The 18822-nt window shown below is 53.7% G+C and overlaps 1 protein-coding gene across 2 annotated transcripts in view; it reads right to left on the bottom strand.

The window, feature by feature from the left end:
- Positions 1 to 13099, bottom strand: part of LOC140207765 (CD5 antigen-like) — a 51288-nt gene extending 38189 nt beyond the window's left edge. Inside the window, exon 1 of one of the 2 annotated variants that reach the window (XM_072276320.1) lies at positions 12361 to 13099. In XM_072276320.1, coding sequence (XP_072132421.1) covers positions 12361 to 12424 — 64 coding nt within the window. In that variant the 5' untranslated portion in view covers positions 12425 to 13099. Of the gene's footprint in view, positions 1 to 2077; positions 2139 to 12360 lie in introns of those variants that run through there. The other variant, XM_072276321.1, reaches the window with a different exon arrangement.
- Between the last annotated feature and the right edge of the window lie 5723 nt (positions 13100 to 18822).

The following is an 18822-nucleotide window of genomic DNA, read 5'->3' as shown; positions in this document are numbered from 1 at the left end:
TTCCTCTCAGCTTGAGCCGCCTGGCCGTTCTCCTCTGAGCTCTCTCATGAACAAGGCATTTTCGCCCACAGAACTGCCGCTCACTGTAGGTTTCCCTCAGCTATCTTTTGCTCACGCCGGTGTCCGCAAACCCTGCTGCGTGTGAGGCACGGAAACCACCCGCCTGGCATCCGCGGTTACTCCACGGTCAAAGTCACCTGGGTCACATTCTGGTGTTGGGCCTGAGCGACGGCCGAGCCTCTCGGCCACCGTCTGCCCGCTCCCCTCCCGCTGAGTTGCTGCCACGCGATTGGCCGAGTAGATAGCCGCACCCGATAGCGTGGCCGCTGAGCGTCGGTCCTGTGCTGGTGCGGACGGAGTGTTGGCAGATAGTGCAGAAGGGGTGTGTGTGTCGGGGGGAGGCATTCACCAGGGTCTTTCCTGGTTCGCCTCGGACAGTGGATGCAGGTAGTGTTGTCCAGCGCTTTGGGGTGGAACCTGATGGCCGAAGGTAGTGAGTTGCGAGAAACCCCCTGTGCATCACTGGTGCTCGGGGTCCTTGTCATCAACTGTCTGGAACAGTGGGGCGTATTGCTGTTATTGTATAGAAAGTTGTGCATTGGACAGAATCCACTGCTCTCCGCTGCACCTTATGTCCCTGCGCTTTCAAACTGCCAAACTGAAAACATTGCAAGCAGTTTCAACAGTCCGCCTACGCGCAACACAGAACAGAGCCAGAACGGTCTCCTTGGCCCACGTGTTTCTGCTGAACCAATCAAACAAGTCATTAAAGGCCAAACCAGATGAATCCCTTCTGCCTACACAGTCCATTTCCCACAATTCCATGCTGCAAGAAAACGTTTGTGAGCCCTTTGAAAGTGCCTGGCTTTCTGCATTAATTACTCACCGAACGTGGCCTGATCTTTCATCTAAGTCACAATAACAGACAAACACAGCCTGCCTAAACTCATTACGCACGAACAATTGTGCTTTGTCTCCCCCCACACCGACCACGCCACTTAAACAATCACAGTCCAGGTTCAAAATTTAAAAAAAGTACGTGAAACTCCGGGGGTAATGGGCCTGCTGCGTTCACCAGCAACTTTGATGTGTGTTGCTTGAATTTTTGTGCGGCAGAATTCCCGTTGTTCACGAAATTAGGTTGCTGACAGGGCCTGGTCTTCTCAGGAAAGACCCGTGCCTCCATCGAAACAACTTGCAGAGGACCTCAGAAGAAGAATTGTAGCGATGTATGGAGCTGGAAAAGGCTACAAAAGCATTTTTTAAAGACCCGAGCATTCATCGGCCCACAGTAAGAGAAATTGTCTCCGAATGGAGGATGCACAGCACGGTTGCTACTCTCCCTAGGTGTGGGCGTCCTGCAAAGATCACGCCACGATCACAGCGTGCACTGCTGAAGGAGGTGAAAGAGAACCCGAGGGTAACAGCAAAGGACCTGCAGAAACCTCCAGAACTTGCTAAAAGTCTCTGTTCCTGTGTCCACCATATGAAAAGCACCGAACAAGAATGGTGTTCATGAGAGGGACGGCGCAGAGGAAACGATTGCTCTCCGGGGGAAAAAATATTGCTGTATGTCTGAAATTGGCAAAGGACCGCCTAGATGTTCTGGAGCGCTTCTGGGACAATGTCCTGTTGACAGATGAGACGAAAGTTGAACATTTCGGTAGAAGTACACATTGCTCTGTTTGGGGGTGGGGGTGGGGGTGGGGGGAAGAGCACGGCAAACCAACGCCAAAACCTCAAAGCATGGTGGAAGGAGAGTCAGGGTTTGGGGCTGCTTTGCTGCCTCGGGGGCCTGGGCAAATTGCAACCGTTGCGGGAGCAACGCATCGAGACATTTTACAGGAGGAAATCAGGGCAGCGGTCCGTCTGCTGGAGCTGAATAGAATTCGGATGATGCAGCAAGGCAATGATCCGGAAGACAAGATTAAATCAACAACAGCACGGTTTAAGAAGAAGGAAGTTCATGTTTTGGAACGGCCAAAGCAGAGTCGAGACTGCAACTCCACTGAGCTGCTGTGGCGTGACCCGATGCAAGAAATATTGATGAACTGACGCAGTCCTTGGTGGAACTTACTGGCGCTCAAGGAGGTTCTGCGCATTATCAAATACAAGGGTTCACCTACTTCTTCCGACACTCACAACACGCTGGGGGAACTCAGCAGGTCGGGCAGCATCCGTGGAAACGATCAGTCAACGTTTCGGGCCGGAACCCTTCGTCAGGACTGTAGAGGGAAGGAGCAGATGCCCTATAAAAAAAAAAAAAAAAGTTGGGGGTGGGGTGGGGGGAGGAGAAGGCTGGTAGGTTCGAGGTAAAAAACCATCCCGTACCGCTCGGTTTTACCTCCTCCCCAAGAACTACAAGCCTGACTACGGGTCTACCGGGACAGACAGGGTTGTGAATCTTGGGGAGGAGGTAAAACCGAGCTGTACGGGGTGGTTTTTCACCTGAAACCTACCAGCCTTCTCCTTCCCACCTTCCCCCCACCTTCGACCTGCCAGGTTCCTCCAACGTGTTGTGAGTGTTGCTTTGACCCCCAGCATCTGCAAAGTATTTTGTGTTTACCTACTTCTTCCAGCTTGGACGGTGAATGATTGAACATTGTGTTCAATAAAGTCATGAGAAGTGCAATTGTTTGTGTGTTGTCAGCTTAGGCAGACTGTGACGTAGATGGAAGATTAGACCGCACTTAATGAGTAATTCATGCAGGAAACCGAGACCAGGTAACTGTAAATTGATTCCTTCTGCTTGCGCAATGTTTATATCCCTAAATTCCCTGCATATCCATGTATCTTTCTAACAGCCTCTCAAACACCCCTTCCGCGTCTGCCCCCATCGCCACCCCTGGTACCACATTCTAGGCATCCATCACTCTCTGTGTGAAAAAAAACAGTTTGACCCGCACCCAGCCCCTTTCAACTTTGCCCCCTCGCCTTAAACCACTGCCCTCTGGTATTTGAAGTTTCCGCTCTGAGGATAAAACGTGCCAGCTGCCTACTCTGTCCAATGGGGCTGCGAGGGATAACGGATCGGCCATTATCAAATGGAAGTGGGGGGGGGGGCCCGACCCGATGGGCTGAATGGCCTAATTCTGCTCCTAACGTATGGTCTACGCTTCCTATGTGATCTTCTATCCTCAGCCTCCAGCCGCTCCGGAGAGAGCAATCGAGGTATGTCCGACCTCTGCTCGCAGCTCACGCCCTCTCACCCGGGCAGCCGCCTGCTGAACCACTTCCGTACGCTCTCCACGCCCTGCCTGGAAAGGGGCGACCGGATGCGGCCCTCCCTCGTCCCGGGGTCCATCACGGATATTACGTCCTAGCTGTCTACGTGACGCACGGGCCAGGGCAGGACGGTATGGCGAGCGGGCCGTTGCCCATAGCAACAGCCTCCCGCTCTCCGCACGGCCGTTGGACCCAAAAGCAACGGCAGGGGCCGATAGAGTTTAGCAGCAGGAGATTGACAGCCAGCGTTGAATTCAGCGTGGGACAGCCTTCATAACTCCAGCCCTGGATTTTGCCTCGAGACCGTCCCCATAAGTGGGTACGGCCGCACTACGTCGGAGATTTGAGATTTGTTTTCCTTCTCCTAGGAGGGCTGCCAGCCGCGGATGAGACATCTGCCGAATTGGGGCGGGGGGTGGGGGGGTCATCAGAACCGCAGGCAAAACTCCTAATGACCAGGATACTGTCGCTTTTCTACTGCTGTTGCGTTTTCTCTGAAACATTGTCATCAGCGCCCCGAACGAGGAATGCAAGTGGGTCTTGTCTTCTTCTTCTTCTTCTTCTTCTTCTTCTTCTTCTTCTTCTTCTTCTTCTTCTTCTTCTTCTTCTTCTTCTTCTTCCTCGTCTTCTTCTTCATTATCATCTTCTTCTTCTTCTTCTTCTTCTTATTCTTATTCTTATTCTTCTTCTTCGTCTTCTTCTTATTCCTCGTCTTCTTCTTCATTATCATCTTCTTCTTCTTCTTATTCTTCTTCTTCTTCGTCTTCTTCATCTTCCTCCTCGTCTTCTTCTTCATTATCATCATCTTCTTCTTCTTCTTCTTCTTCCTCGTCTTCTTCTTCTTCTTCTTCTTCTTCTTCTTCCAGTCGTCATATCTGCACTGTGCGGCCATTTTCAGAACTGGTCACCGACTTCAGGAGGCGAGATGGTGCACGGTCTCCGATCTGTATCTGAGGTTGAGAGCATCAGGTTCCCCGGAGTGAACCTCGCCATTCCCAGCATCCTTTGCTCCGGCCTGATTGGCGAACTCGCTCTCCGCTCCACGTTGACAAATTCAGTGCTGTGCGCAGAGGCCTCGAGCACCCTGTAGGTCTGACTGAGTTCGGTACACCTCTAGAAAGTCACCTCTACGCTCCAAGGAATAAAGTCCCAACCTGCCCGATCTCTCTCCCACAACTCAGTCCTTCGAGCCCGGGCAGCTTTCTCGTGGGTCTGCCTGCTGCCCTATTTCCAGCTGGCCCGCACCTTTCTCCACAGCAGGGCGGCCGAAACGGAGCACGAGATGCTCCAAGTGCGGCCTCGCCGACGTCCTGGGCAACTGCAACCCCGTCTCCTCTGGCTTCCAGTTGCTGCAGTGTCAATGTCCCCACGTAAGAGTCGTATCACGTACGACTTCAGCCGAACTCGCTCACTCCGACCGTGACGTCGTTGTGAGCCCGTATCCCCTCCAGAACGGAGGAACTTCTCTGGCCCGAGCGTGGCGAGTCCGTGGATTTCGTTTGGCACACGCGGCCGTGGAGGCCAGGTGACTGGGAGGTTGATAGGTTCTTGACTGCGTGTGAGGTGACGGGGTGAAGGCAGGAGACTGGGGTTGAGGGAGATAATGATCGGCCATGATGAAATGGCGGGGAGGACCGGAAGGCCTAATTCTACTCCTATGCCGTGTGGTCTTATCTAGTCCTGGTCCAACCATGTAGACGTCGCGCCCAAGAAACTTCATCGGTTCTTCTACTTCCTTCAAAAGAATGCAGGATATTCTGCGGAAGATGGAAATCCAGAGCAGCACAGACAAAATGCGGGAAGAACTCAGCAGTTCAGGAAGCGTCCACTGGGAAGGAATGAAGAGTCAACTCGCCGGGCCGAGGCCTTTCATCAAGACCCTTCCTCACAATGAAGGGCCTCGGCATTTTACTCTTCTCCGTCGAAATCTGGCGTGTTTCATTTGACCCACACCAGCTTTCACCCGCGCGGCAAGACAAGCATCTAATCCGGGTGCATCACATCTTGCAACCGCAAAAGAAAAACACAGAAACAATCACAGAGAGTTGCGGAGGTCAGGGAAACCGAACGGTTCTCCATGTTTTCATTTCTCACCTCCTCGGCCTTAACCAAGGACCCCTCCCGCCCGGGACATTCTCTCCTCTTGCCTCTGCCGTCGGCAGAAGATACAAAGGCCACCGGGCTCAGGGCGGATCCTACTCGGCTGCTATAAACTGCTGAACGGCCGCCCTAGGGCGATAAGATGGGCTCTTGGCCTCGCAATCTACCCCGTCCTGGCCCTTGCGCCTTACTGCATCTGCCTGCACTGCGCTTGCCCTGTTCCTGTAATACTTTATTCTGCACTCTGCTGTTGCTTTGGCTTGCACTGCCCCGACGCACGGCGCTGACGTGTTGACGTCACTCAGACCATCGGAATCAGGTTGGATGTTACTGGCAGGTGTCGTGAAATGTGTTGCTTTGCGACAGCAGTGCATGCAACGCATAACTTTCACAACTACCGCAAATCGCAGTAAGAAATATATGTTAAAACGCAATTTAAGTAAGTAGTACGAATAAAAATTAGTGAGGAAGAATTCCACGGGCTCAATGCCCGTTCGGAAATCTGATTGCAGAGGGGACAATAATGTTCCTGTAATATTGACCTTGTACCGACACCAGGCAAAGCAAAATTTTTCCACTGTACCTCAACACACGCGTGATATTAATAAACTGGTTTTCCCAAATTTCTCTCCCCCACCCCCAAAAGAAGCCCTTTTTTGTGGGACATTTGCTGGGGATTTCCCGCAGATCTGTAAGTGAATTCTGGAGTTGTTTTTAACCTCGGCACATGACCTTTACGATGAGAGGTTGGGCAGCTTGGGACTTTGGTCCTTGGAATGGGGGTGGGTGGGAATGGGGAAGGTGTGACCTTACAGGAAAGGAAAAGGAAAGGTATGTCGCATCCGGAGTTTCTCCGGTTACCGGACGATTTTCCTCCACGCCTCTCTGACGTAGTGGGGAACCGCGTACGAGGCGAGTTACAGCGGGGGTTTGCCATTGCCTTCTGCCAGGTGAGTTTCCACAGAGATCACCAGCACGGATGGAAAGTGCGCCGGGGGGTCGGCTGGATTCGAACTCGGGACCTTCCGTCCCGAAGTCCGGCACTGATGCCACTAGGCCACCAACCACGAGGGACACAGATGGGGTGAATGCACACTGTCCTTCCCCCTCCCCACCCTATCCTAGGGTTGGAGAATGAAGGATGGGCTGAAGAGAGCACAGGAATAAGGGGAGATGGGGAGAGATTGAACAGAGGCAGCGTCGGACGGTGTACAGAAGGCATTTGGTATACCGGCCTTCATCAGACAGGGCACTGAGTACAGGGGGCGGGATTTTCCGCTGCGGCTGTACGAGACGTTGGCGAGGCCGTCGCAGGACTTCGGTGCTCGGTTTTGGTCAATCTGCCGTAGGAAAGGTACCACTGAGCTGGAAAGAGCGCAGAGAGAAATTTACGATGAGACGAGGGACTGAGGTATGGGGCGTGGGGGGGGGGGGAGGCGGAGAGAGAGAGAGATTGGGCAAGTTCTGGACTTTATTCCTTGAAGCTTAAGGTTGGCTTTGTAGGGATGTATAAAACCCCGAAGGACATAGATAGGGTGAATGAGCGCAGTCTTCTTCCCCAGGTTAGGAAAACAAGAACTGGGGGAGGGGGAGAAGTGAAGAGAATGGACGGGAAGATTTCAATAACGTGGAACATTTGCAATGCTGTTACCCGGGTTCGAGGACGGCGCTTTGGAAACGGTTGAATAGGGCAAGACTTCATTTCCCAGTGCGTAGGAGAACGAAAGGAAATTTGATGGAAGTGTAGAAAATTATGATTTCAAGCAGCCCTCCCTTTTCCCAAGACTTGGTATATCTCAAGCTCTCCCCTCCCCCACACACCCACCCACCCTCAGTCCCAGCAACGCCTTTCTACTGTTAGGACTCTACATGCCCCCGGAACAGAGAGATCTGGGAATTCAGATCCATGATTCCTTGAAAGTGACGTCACAGGTAGATGCGGGCAGCCCAGTGCATCTGTGTGATGTGGACTTCCCACTATTCAGGACATTTACAGAGACAAGGATGTAAAAAGGATCATTGGGGACCCGAGTCACCCCAACCACAAACTGTTCCGGCTGCTACCATCCGGGAAACGGTACCACAGCATAAAAGCCAGGACCAACAGGCTCCGGGACAGCTTCTTCCACCAGGCCATCAGACCGATTAACTCAATCTGACACAACTGTATTTCTATGTTATATTGACTGTCCTGTTGTACATACTATTTATTATAAATTACTATAAATTGCACATTGCGCATTTAGACGAAGACGTCACGTAAAGGTTTTTAATCCTCCTGTATATGAAGGGTGTAGCTAGTAAAGTCCATTCAATGGGGTCGCAAAGAGAGCTTTTGACACATCGACCTTCCTAAATCGCAGTAATGAGTACAGGAGTAGGGATGTTATGTCGAGGTTGTCTAAGGCGATGGCGAGGCCTATTTTTGGGGTGTGGTGCTCAGCTTCGGTCACCAACCCACGCGAAAGAGGTCAATAAAAATTCAAAGAGTGGGGAGAAAATTGACAAGGAAGTTGCCGAGACTTGAGAACCTGGGCCATATGGAAAGTTCGAACAGGTGAGAACTTTGTTCCCTGGGGCGCAGGGGAGTGAGGGGGGTGGGGGGGTGGGTGATGCGATAGAGGCGCACAACATTACGAGGGGCAGACGTAGGCAGAGTGAGAGCGAGCAGTGCGGGTGGGTGAGACTAGAACTAGAGGCCAAGAGTTAAGGCTGAAAGGTGAAACGCTTAAGGGGGTGGGGGTGTGAATCTTTTTCACAGAGGGCGGTGAGAGTCCAGAACGAGGATGTGGTGGATTTGGGTCAGATTGCAAAATTAATGAGAAGATTGAATAGGGGCACGGGCGGGAGGGGTATGGGGTGGCGGGGAGCCTATCATCCGCGTGAGGGTCGCTGGGACTAGGCAGAATAACAGATTGGCAAGGACTAGATGGGCCGAAAGGCTTTTTCTCCCCCTGTGCTTTGGGACTCCGTACGGACCACGCGCGGGGCGGTCGAAATTAACTCAGTTAGGCGTCGAACCGCCGATTTTAAACGAGGTACAAAACCACTTCACCGTCTCGGAGCGCGAAATCAAGACCCAAGAGGCAGTTGAAGGTCCTGCTCCACTTGCCTGCATCTATCATCGGAAGGTGCGGTGAGGTGGGCCGTTGGTGTCCAATCGCATCAACGAGTCCCGCCTGCCGCGCTTCCGGCACCCAGTATAGCAGCCCCGCAGGTCGCTAACCATAACCCTTATGCCTTTCAAATCTAAGGGTGGGGGGAGGGTGGAAAACGGGGGCGCCGGGAGGAAACCCTCGCGGACACAGGGAGAACGTACGAACACCTTTACGGGCAGCGGCAGGGATTGAATCCCGAGTTTACAGCTGGCGCCGCGGTAGCCTGAGGTTAACCGCGCCACCCCTAACTTTCTCTTCCCCCCCACCCAGCCTTAAATATTTGCCCTCTCCACCCCTCCCCCCGCTCCTCATCTGCCCTCCTTCAGGAACCCATTGGCGTGGATGACAACGTACAAAGCGTTGAACATAGAACCCAGAACGTAGAAAAGTACAGCACAGGCCGTTCGGCCCATAAGATTGTGCCGGACCGGTTAAAATCAGTCGTCAAATGACGAACAAATCTCCTCTACAACCCGCCTATACGACAAAATGTGCATCTCACCCTAACCATGGACTTTTTACTCTCCTCCCATCCGGTAGGCACTACAGGAGCCTCCGTTCCCTCACCAGCAGACACAGGAAGAGCTTCTTCCCTGAGGCTGTGGACCTGCTGAACCTCTCATCACAGCGCGAAGCAGTATTGCACCCGTATTTTACTGTCTCAGTACTTTTATATTTGTGTGCTGTAGCACTAACTTTTTATTCGCAGTTATTTTGTAAATAACACTGTTCTTTGCATTTCTGGTCAGATGCTAACTGCATTTCATTGGCTTTGCATCTGTACTCGGCACAGTGACAATAAAGTTGAATCTGATCTAATCTAATATCCCTCCATTCCCCACGTACCCACGAGCCTGCCCAGGACACTTTTAAATACCTCTATCACACCTGCCCTCCAGCACCAGTGCGGCCACCGATCTCTGGGTCAAAAAAAAAATATCTGGCCCCGCACATCTGCTTTCGGCTCTCCTCCTCCCCCGACCTCTCACCGCCCTCTGGTTTTAGAGATTTCTACCGTCTATCTGCTCTGTCCACGTCTCCCACCATCTTATCAACCTCGATCAGCTCCCACCCACACCCCGCACCCTGCTCAGTCTCCGCCACTCCGGAGAAATCAACTTGGGATGGTCCGACCTCTCCTTATCTCTCACCCAACACCCCCTCCCCACTCCAGGCAGCATCCCGGTGAACCCCTTTTTGCGCCCTCTCCGAAGCCCCCCCACCTCACGCCCTCTCTGTCAACGCGCACAAAATGCTGGAGACACACAGCAGGCCGGGCAGCATCTATCGGGGAAAAAGAAATTACAGTCGACGTTTTGGGCCGAGACCCTTCGGCAGGACACTCCTCTCTTTCTCCTTCTCTCTCTCCCACCCCTTCCCCTCCTCTCTCTCTCGAAGCGTCTCGACACCGAAACGTCGACTGTACCTCCCCCCACCCCACCCCGATAGATGCTGCCTGGCCCGCTGAGTTCCTCCAGCATTTTGTGTGTGTTGCTCGGATTTCCAGCATCCGCCGATTTTCTCTTGGTTTGTGACAGTCTCCCTGTAACGGGGAGACCAGAACTACACTACACACAGTGCCGCCTGGGCGGCCCGACCGTAGTTTTGTAAACTTAGAAGCATAACTTCCCAGCGCTTCAACTTAATGCCCTCCCACCAGCCCCCCCCACCGATTAGTAAGGCCATCTCCGCCGCTCCGTGAACCCCTACCGACCCCAAAATCCCCCTCTGTTAAGTGAATGCTGTTCTAAGTTCCTGCCGTTAAATGCGTTCTGTCACTTTACAGAAGCAGACGGTGAAGAAGGTTTTCAAAAGTTACCGTGGGCTCGCCGAAGCCGAAGACACAGGGGCAGAATTCGGCCAGTCGGCCCCTCTAGTCTGCTCCTCCATGTGGTCATGGCTGAATTCATTGCCCCTCTCGTCCCCAGTTACCCTGCCTTCTCCCCATAACCTTTGATGCTCCAACGAGACAAGAACTTGTGGACCGCCGCTTTAGATATACCCAATGACCGGGTCCCCGTCGCTGGCGGTCGCCACTTTTCACCCCTGCCTCCTCAGCATAAGACCATAAGACATAAGAGCAGAATTAGGCTATTCGGCCCCTCGAGGATATTCTGTCATTCCACCATGACAGATTTATTTTCTTTCTCAATCTCACTCTTCTGTCTTCACCTCCTCCCCCCCCCCACAACCCTTGACGCCCTTAGTATTCACGATCCTATCACCCTCTGCTTTAAATATCCCCCAGAGCCGTCCGCGGCAATGAATTCCACAGATTCACCACTCTCTGGCAGACGAAACCCCTCCTAACCTCTGCTCTAATGGGAGGGTCCTTGTCTCCTGAGGCTGGGCCCTCTGTTCCTAGGTGCCCCAATATCGGAGACATTCTCTCCGCATCCACTCTGTCAAGGCCAGGCGTCCCTCAGGTCATTTTTTTAAATGCTGTGAACCTATACCGTTAAACAAGGGATCCAGGCTGGTAATCCCTGACTAGGCCTTTGCTGGCTAACAATGGTAAAAGGGCCGACGAACGGCAAATGAAGTTTAATTCCGATAATTGTGAGGTGTTGCTTTTTTTCTGAGTCGACCTGAGGTAGGGTGAAGGGTGGGGTCCCCGGGGAGTGTTGCAGGACCAGAGTAAATAAGTGCCTGCTCTTCCGAACGTGAACTCACGATTCGACAGGGTCGTGGAGGGGACATTAGACACGCTAGCCTGCGTCAGCCGGGGCGTTGGGTAGAAAAGCAATTGTTAATGATTCCGCCGTCCTGCCGCCACAAGACCTCATGTTTCGTGGCATGTATCAGCGATAATGGCCCTGATTCTGATCGTGATCACGCAGGGCCTTCATCAGCCCGGCCTCTGAGCACAGGAATCGGGAGTGGCACAGGAAGCCGACGAGGCCGCGCACTTGGAGCGTCGCGCCTTCGAGCTGGGAGAGAGCGCAGAAGGATATTTGCGAGGGTGCTGCTGCCGCGCTCGAGGCGCCGGCGATGCTATGGAGAGAGGGGGCGGAGAGAGAGGGGGAGAGAAAGAGAGAGAGAGAGAGAGAGAGGGAGGGAGGGAGAGATGCTGGGCCGGTTGGAACTTTGTTCCCAGAGGCGTAGCTTGGAGTGACCTAACAGAAGGTGAATAACAGCGGGGGGTGGGGGGGGGGCAAAGATAGGACGAATGCGCAGAGTCTTCACCCCCCCCCCATCCCACCAGGGTTGGCCAATCAACCTCAATGCGCAGCGGGAAAGAGATTCAGCCGGCCCCAAGGGGCTTTAGTAGGGACCGAGGGTGGTCCGTAAATAGACAGAGCTGCCAGAGATAACACTTTGAAGCCAGTATATTAACAACGTTTAAAAGGCCACTGGAGAGGTACACGGTTTAGAGCGAGCTGGGCCCAGTGCGGACAACTGGGGCCACATCAGATGGGAGCCTTGCCCGCCACCGACCAGCCGGTCCGATGTACCCCCTTCCACGCAGTTCGACTCTGCGACTTCCAGACACTCGTCTGAAGCGTCAGAAATCCCTACCACCCACGTTCTCCTCCATCCGAAACTGGCTGCTCTGTGTTTTTCAACTGCGAATCACGCCACCGTCGCCGCACTCCCCCCCCCCCAACTTTCCCTCTACCCCAGTCCTCCGTCACGCCACAGAGCGTCTCAATTCCCCACACATTCTACCGTCCGGAATTACCCACGGCACCTTCCACCTTGCCCCCTCCCCCCGCTCCTAAAAATCCAGGCTGCTCCGAAGTTCACCCGAGAACGGCAAGGCCCAACGGTATAGACATATCTCCACCCCCCCCCCCCCCACAAGCAAATGCACAGCCCCTAAGCTCCGAGTGTTTTTACGCCCAGAGGGGAAAAAACTCGTGCTGCGTGATGTTACCTGAGAGGACTGCGGTGGTCAGCAGGGTGAGGACGAAGTCCACGAGGCGTCCGCTCAGCTGCATCGGTGGGGCGGGGGCGGAGAGAGGTGGAAGGGTGGGGGGAGAGAACAAGAGGGGAGAGAGGGTGTGTGGGGAAAGAGGGAGAGAGCAGAGGGGAATGAAGAGAGAGAGAGAGAGAGAGATAGAAGGGCGGAAGTGGTGGGGCCGGCGTTTGAGAGAGGGCTGGGAGGGGTTGGGAAGTTAGATGCGAAGTGGAGCGGAGAGAGTGGGAGGGAAAGTTGGAGAAGGGAGGGGGGAGAGAGAGCGCAAGGTGCGGGGGAGGGGTTCGAGAGGAGAAAGGGGCGAGGCAGGAGGGGTGGGGCGGGGACGTGAGAGTGAGAGGAGAGCAGTGAGGCAGAGGAAGGAGGAACAAGTGGGAGAGAGAGAGAATGGGGAGAGTGATAGTAGGGGGGAGAGAAAGAAGACGTGACGGAAAGATGGACGGTCTGAGAAGGAAAGATAGAGAGGGAAAGGGAGAGCGTGGGTGAATGAGAAGCTGACGGGAAAGGAGGTGTCACCGGCTATGGGTGGGGATCCTGGTGGTGGGAGAGGGGTGTGGGGAGAAAGAGAGAGAGAGAAAGGGGGGGGAGAGGGGTTTCCCACTGTAGTGCGCTGAGGCACGGAGACGGCTCAGTTACGGTCCTGTTTGCGTAGTTCCTGATGTCTCCGCTCGTCTGTCGTGTGTGTGCCTGTTATGTGCGTGAGGCAGCGAGTGATCGAGCGAGAGAGAGAGAGAGAGAGAAAGAGAGAGAAGACGCTGGGGGGAGTCACCCTTGTCGGCAACTTCCTCCGAGGACTGATCAGTCCTCCCAGCGAGATCCCTCCCAGGCACTGCCTCAAGGCGAGGGGTGGCAAGATTCGGGATGAGGGGGAATTGCGATCCCAGTGAGGCTGGAGTGGACGTTGGGAGAGGGGGCGCAGAGGGGGTGTGGGTGAGGACGGAGGGGGCACTGCGCTCCGTGGCGCGGTCGGATAGACGCCAGCCAGCACCCGCCACGGCGACGCACGTCAAGGGTTCGCGAACACGGGAAAGATGGCCTCTGCTGCCATCTCGTGGGTGTAGATTGCATTACAGCCCGGCCCGGAATCGGTGTCGTGCCCGGCGATGAAGCGGCTCACTAAACTCATCCCTCCTGTCTACATAACGTCGACATCCCGACGTTCCCTGCACAACTGAGTGCCCAACAGCCTCTGAATCGCCCGTGTCGCATCTTCCTTCCACTCCGCCCCTGGTGGAATATTCCCTGCACCCGTCACTCTCTGTGTGTAAATAAATCTTGCCCGGCACCTCTCTTTTGACATTTTCCCCTCTCGGTATTTTGACATTTTCCCCTCCTTTCATCAATGGTGTCACGGTAAGCCCTCTAGCAATGGACATTTCCACGCAAGGGATAAGGAATACTGGCGGTGCCTTTCATGATTTCATAACCGTGTATCTATCAGGTCTCCACTGAACCTCCAGCGCTCCAGGGGAAATGACCGAACTTCGTCCGACCTCTGGTATGGCTCGTCATGGCCGATTGCCCGGGCAGCTTCCTGGCGCGCCTCTGTTCACCCTCGCCAAAGCGCGCATCACCCTCCTGCAGCGGGGCGACCAGACCTGTGTGCAAATACTCCAGATATGGCCTAGCCAGCCGCCACATAGCTTCCCGACTCTTGAACGCGGCGCCTGGGCTAATGGCGCCTTCTTTGCTGCCCTGTGGTCCTGCATGGCAGATTTCAGGGAGCGGGTGGATTATGGAGGCTGGCGGATAGATGCAAGGCTCTCCTTCCCTCCACAAGTGGGTGACCTTTGGGCAAGGTGCGGCACAGTCCTAACCCCCGCCCCGCCTGGTCGAGGTCACGTGAAGCCGCGGGGGGGCAGGTGGTTTGAGCGGCCAGTGGCATCTCACAGGCCCTGGTTATGCGACCCCGGGCGCCAGGCCGAGGATCTCGGAAGAGTATTTTCAATGGCTGGGGTCGCCCGCCTTGCAAGGACACCGCCCGTGGCAAACCACTTCCGCAGGGGAAAAAAATTGCAAAGAACAATCGTGGTCATGAAGGTCCCCCTACAGTCCTGACGAAGGGTTCCGGCCCGAAACGTCGACCGATCTTTTCCACGGATGCTGCCCGACCTGCTGAGTTCCTCCAGCGTGTGGTGAGTGGCCATGAAGGGACCGTGATCGTCCACGTCCCACGGCATGGCGCATGATGGTGATGTCATACGGCATGGCACGCAATGGCCGAACGAACGAATGGACCTGGACACTGAGATCCTGCCATTAACTGTGACCCGTCCCTCTGCATTTGACCTCCCTTCTCATTGAACCTGCAATCCTCCTGTCGTTTGCTCCCCCGCTCCCCACCAGCGTTCTCATCCAGTGATGGAGTTGGCCGAGCTTACGGTCTTCTGCAGGCACCTGTGTCCCTGCGCACTGGAGCCTCCGGTGATGCAGCCGGTCGGAATGTTCTCCGGGGTACACCTGTAGAAACCTTCGAGAGTCTCGGGTGGCAAACCCCGAGTCAGGTAGAGTCCTGCAGCTCCCCCTTGTCCAGGGCGCCGCTGAGCTCAAGTTCGAGCTTGATTGCCATTCAACCAGGTATTCCGCTAAACGAAACAGTGTCCCTCAGGACCAAGGTGAAAAACGCAGAGCATATAGTTAGATAGATTATAAGGACACTCAGTCCTCTTTTAATGTCATTTAGAAATGCATGCATTAAAAATGATACAATGTTCCTGCAGTATGATATCACAGAAACACGAGACAGACCAAGACTAAAACTGACAAAAAACACATAATTATAACATATCGTTCCAACAGTGCAAAGCAATACCATAATTTGATAAAGAGCAGACCATGGGCACGGTAAAAATAAAAGTCTCAAAGTCCCGATATCTCCATTATCTCACGCAGACGGTAAAAGGAAGAAAAACTCTCCCTGCCATGGACCTCCAGCGCCGCAAACTTGCCGATGCAGCACCCTGGAAGCACCCGACCGCAGCCGACTTTGAGTCCGTCAGAAAACCTCGAGACTCCGATCAGCCCTCCGCCACCGAGCACCTACCACCATCTCCACCGAGCGCTTCGTCTCCGGCCCCGGCCGCCAAGCAACAGGCAAAGCCGAGGATTCGGGGCCTTCCCCTCCGGAGATTCTGGATCGCACAGTAACAGCGGCAGCGAAACAGGCATTTCAGAAGTTTCACCAGATGTTCCTCCGTACCTCTCACGTCCGTCTCCATCAAATCAGGATTGTGCACGGCATCTTACTTAACAAGTAACAGATATTCGTTCCGGAGTGGCTGCGGCGTGCTGCCATCTTCTCTTCTTTACAGATTTATACACAGCAGGCAGCACATATAGTCACGATTGCACACGCGCTGGCAAAATAATATTAGCATAAGCCCCCGACTGGCGCGGCCTGAAGGTTGACGGTGCCCTGGAGCCCACCAGAGCACCAGAGACTGACCACACCTGCCCACAAGATGGCTGAAGGACCGCCCAGGGAAGGCCAGTCAGTGACGTCACTGACAGGTAGGGAGACGGGTTCATTCGAGTTTTGATTTAATTATGTCTGAGACTGGATGTTATTAGTGTCCGCAATTACAAATCATTCGTGAAGCGGAAGAACTGCTGTCTGCTTCACGCTCCTGCTCTTCTGGATTATGAAGCGCACGACCACGAGATATTCCACGGGCTGACCGTGGAGCCGGTTGCTCAAGCAGGCAGAAGTTACCCGCAGAGCAGAACAGCGCTGATGGAACAATTGGGCAGCACCAGGTGAGCGACGGCGCAGGGCAGGGCCCGAAACGTCGACTGTCCCTCTTCCTAGAGATGCTGCCCGGCCTGCTGCGTTCACCAGCAACTTTGATGTGCGTTGCTTGAAATTCCAGCATCTGCAGATTTCCTCGGGTTTGCAGGGGAGATCGGACTGTGTTTTGTCCCGGGAAGGGGGCGTGGCTTAAGGCAGATCGGACAGCGCATGCGCAGAGGAGGTGTGCCCCCCTCCCCCCGCCTTTTCATTGACTGTCCATCGGCGCTGATGGCGACATCATTAACCGAGGCGCGGGAGGGCTGCGTTTCGCTCAAAGGCGGACTGTGGACCCTCATGGCCGGCTGAACGCCGCAGAGCAGGAGACGCCACGCTGAGCGGTCGCTGCACTTCTGGAATGGCAACGTCAAGGCAACCCCACGGAGGCAGGTGTCGCTCTGAGTGGGTGCGGCGGTGCTGGAGCGGTGGTGCCACGGACAGTGTCAAGAATACGCAACGTGGGACGCGGGAGGGGCGAGGGCGATGAGATATGATGCAGAGTAGGTCAAATATGATGGCAGAATACAGTATTAATGGTAAGATTCTTAGCAGTGTGGAGGATTAGAGGGATCTTGGGGTCCGAGTCCATAAGACACTCAAAGCTGCTGCGCGGGTTGACTCTGTGGTTAAGAAGGCATATGGTGCATCGGCCTTCATCAACCATGGGATTGAGTTTAAGAGCCGAGAGAGGTAATGTCGCAGCTATACAGGACCCTAGTCAGAGCCCACTGGGAGTACTGTGCTCAGTTCTGGTCGCCTCACTACAGGAAGGATGTGGAAACTATAGAAAGGGTGCAGAGCAGATTTACAAGGATGTTGCCTGAATTGGGAGAGCATGCCTTATGGGAATAGGTTGAGTGAACGCGGCCTTTTCTCCTTGGAGCGACGGAGGATGAGAGGTGACCTGATAGAGGCGTACAACTTCTTCCATCTCGTTTGATCTTCTTCCATCTGGCAGACTGCATAAGATTTTCTATGCCCACACTTCCAGACTGAAAAATAGCTTTTTCCCCAGAGCTATAATTGCTCTGAACCAATCGATCAAGCACCATCCATAAATATGTTACATTGCTACTTTAGTACTGGTTTTATACCTGTCATGCATCTGAGTTTCGCTTTTGTACTGCTGGACATGGCTTGTACTGGCTGGTTACTTGATTTTATTTATTGTTTTATAGCATTGAGTATGAGAGTTGCAAACTCATTTTCGCTGTATTGGTGCATGACAAATTGTACTATGCAATGACAATAAAGATATTTCATTTTCATTTCAAGATGATGAGAGGCATTGATCGTGTGGATATTCAGAGGCTTTTTCCCCAGGGCTGAAATGGCTGGCAGGAGAGGGCACAGTTTGAAGGTGCTTGGAAGTCACAGGAGATGTCAGGGGTAAATTTTTTTACGCAGAGAGTGGTGAGTGCATAGAATGGGCTGCCGGCGATGGTGGTGGAGGTGGATACAATAGGGTCTTTTAAGAGACTCCTGGATAGGTACAAGGAGGTCAGAAAAATAGAGGGCTAAGGGTAAGCTGAGAGATTTTTTAAGGTAGGGACATGTTCGGCACAGTTTCGTGGGCCGAACGGCCTGTATTGTGCTATAGGTTTTCTATTTTCCAATGTTTCCATGTTTCTAAATGCAGAACCCCGGGAGTCGCAGTTCCGAGGGAGGGTCCGCACAGTAGGAGTGTCAATTGCGATGGGGACCCGCTCTCGGCATTTCAGGACCGGCCGTTGTTGTCCGGCACGCCAAAATGCTCGGCCCAAGTATTCGGTTCGGCTTTGAAGATCCGAAATGATAGGGGGACAGGAGGGTGAGGGATGTAGTATTCACAGTCCCTCCCCCTCCTGTCTTCTCCTATCATTTTGGATCTCGCCCTCCCCCTCCCACTTTCAAATCTCTTACTAGCTCTTCCTACAGTTAGTCCTGACGAAGGGTTTCGGCCCGAAACGTCGACTATACCTCTTCCTAGAGATGCTGCCTGGCCTGAACTTGCTAGAATGTTTTTTTCGAACTAACGCAGCCTATTGTCAAAATAAGTTTACCATTAATACTTAAGACACGGGAGTATAAGAAATAAGGCGGACGATCTTGTTGCAGTATTATAGATGGTCAGGTATGATGTTGTTGCCAGCACTGAATCGTGGCTGAAGGATGGGTGGAGCTGGGAGCTGATTGTCTAAGCCTACGCGTTGTATCGGAGCGATAGGTAAGTCGGCAGAGGGGATAGCGTGGCTCTGTTGGTAAAGAATGTCATCAGATCGGTAGAAAGATGTGTAGCCCCCTGGTAAGCCTCAGGCTCGCTCGGCTCGCTTCCGTCTAGGGGGAGCAGCCTTCCGGCCCCGCCAAACTGGGTAATCAATTTTGCGTGGATGCTGTGTCATGTACCCCACCCCACCAAATAACAGACAGTGCCCCATATGTGATTAAATGATTACACTTTATAGATCTTCCTGGAACTATGTAATAGAGATACAATATAAAAGGAAAGTAAAAGGCGCCAGACTTATCAAAGTTCAACCACTTCGTGCACAACCGTTGGAGCTCAATTAGCGGGGTCTTCTTTCCACCATGCGATCTCCTCCGACCCCCTGGACCCTCCGCCTGGGACCAACCACGGTGGTCGACCAGAGCGC

This window comes from Mobula birostris, chromosome 13, assembly GCF_030028105.1.
Source record: "Mobula birostris isolate sMobBir1 chromosome 13, sMobBir1.hap1, whole genome shotgun sequence".
In the NCBI taxonomy this organism is placed as follows: domain Eukaryota; kingdom Metazoa; phylum Chordata; class Chondrichthyes; order Myliobatiformes; family Myliobatidae; genus Mobula; species Mobula birostris.
This window is presented reverse-complemented; position numbering and strand designations above follow the sequence as displayed.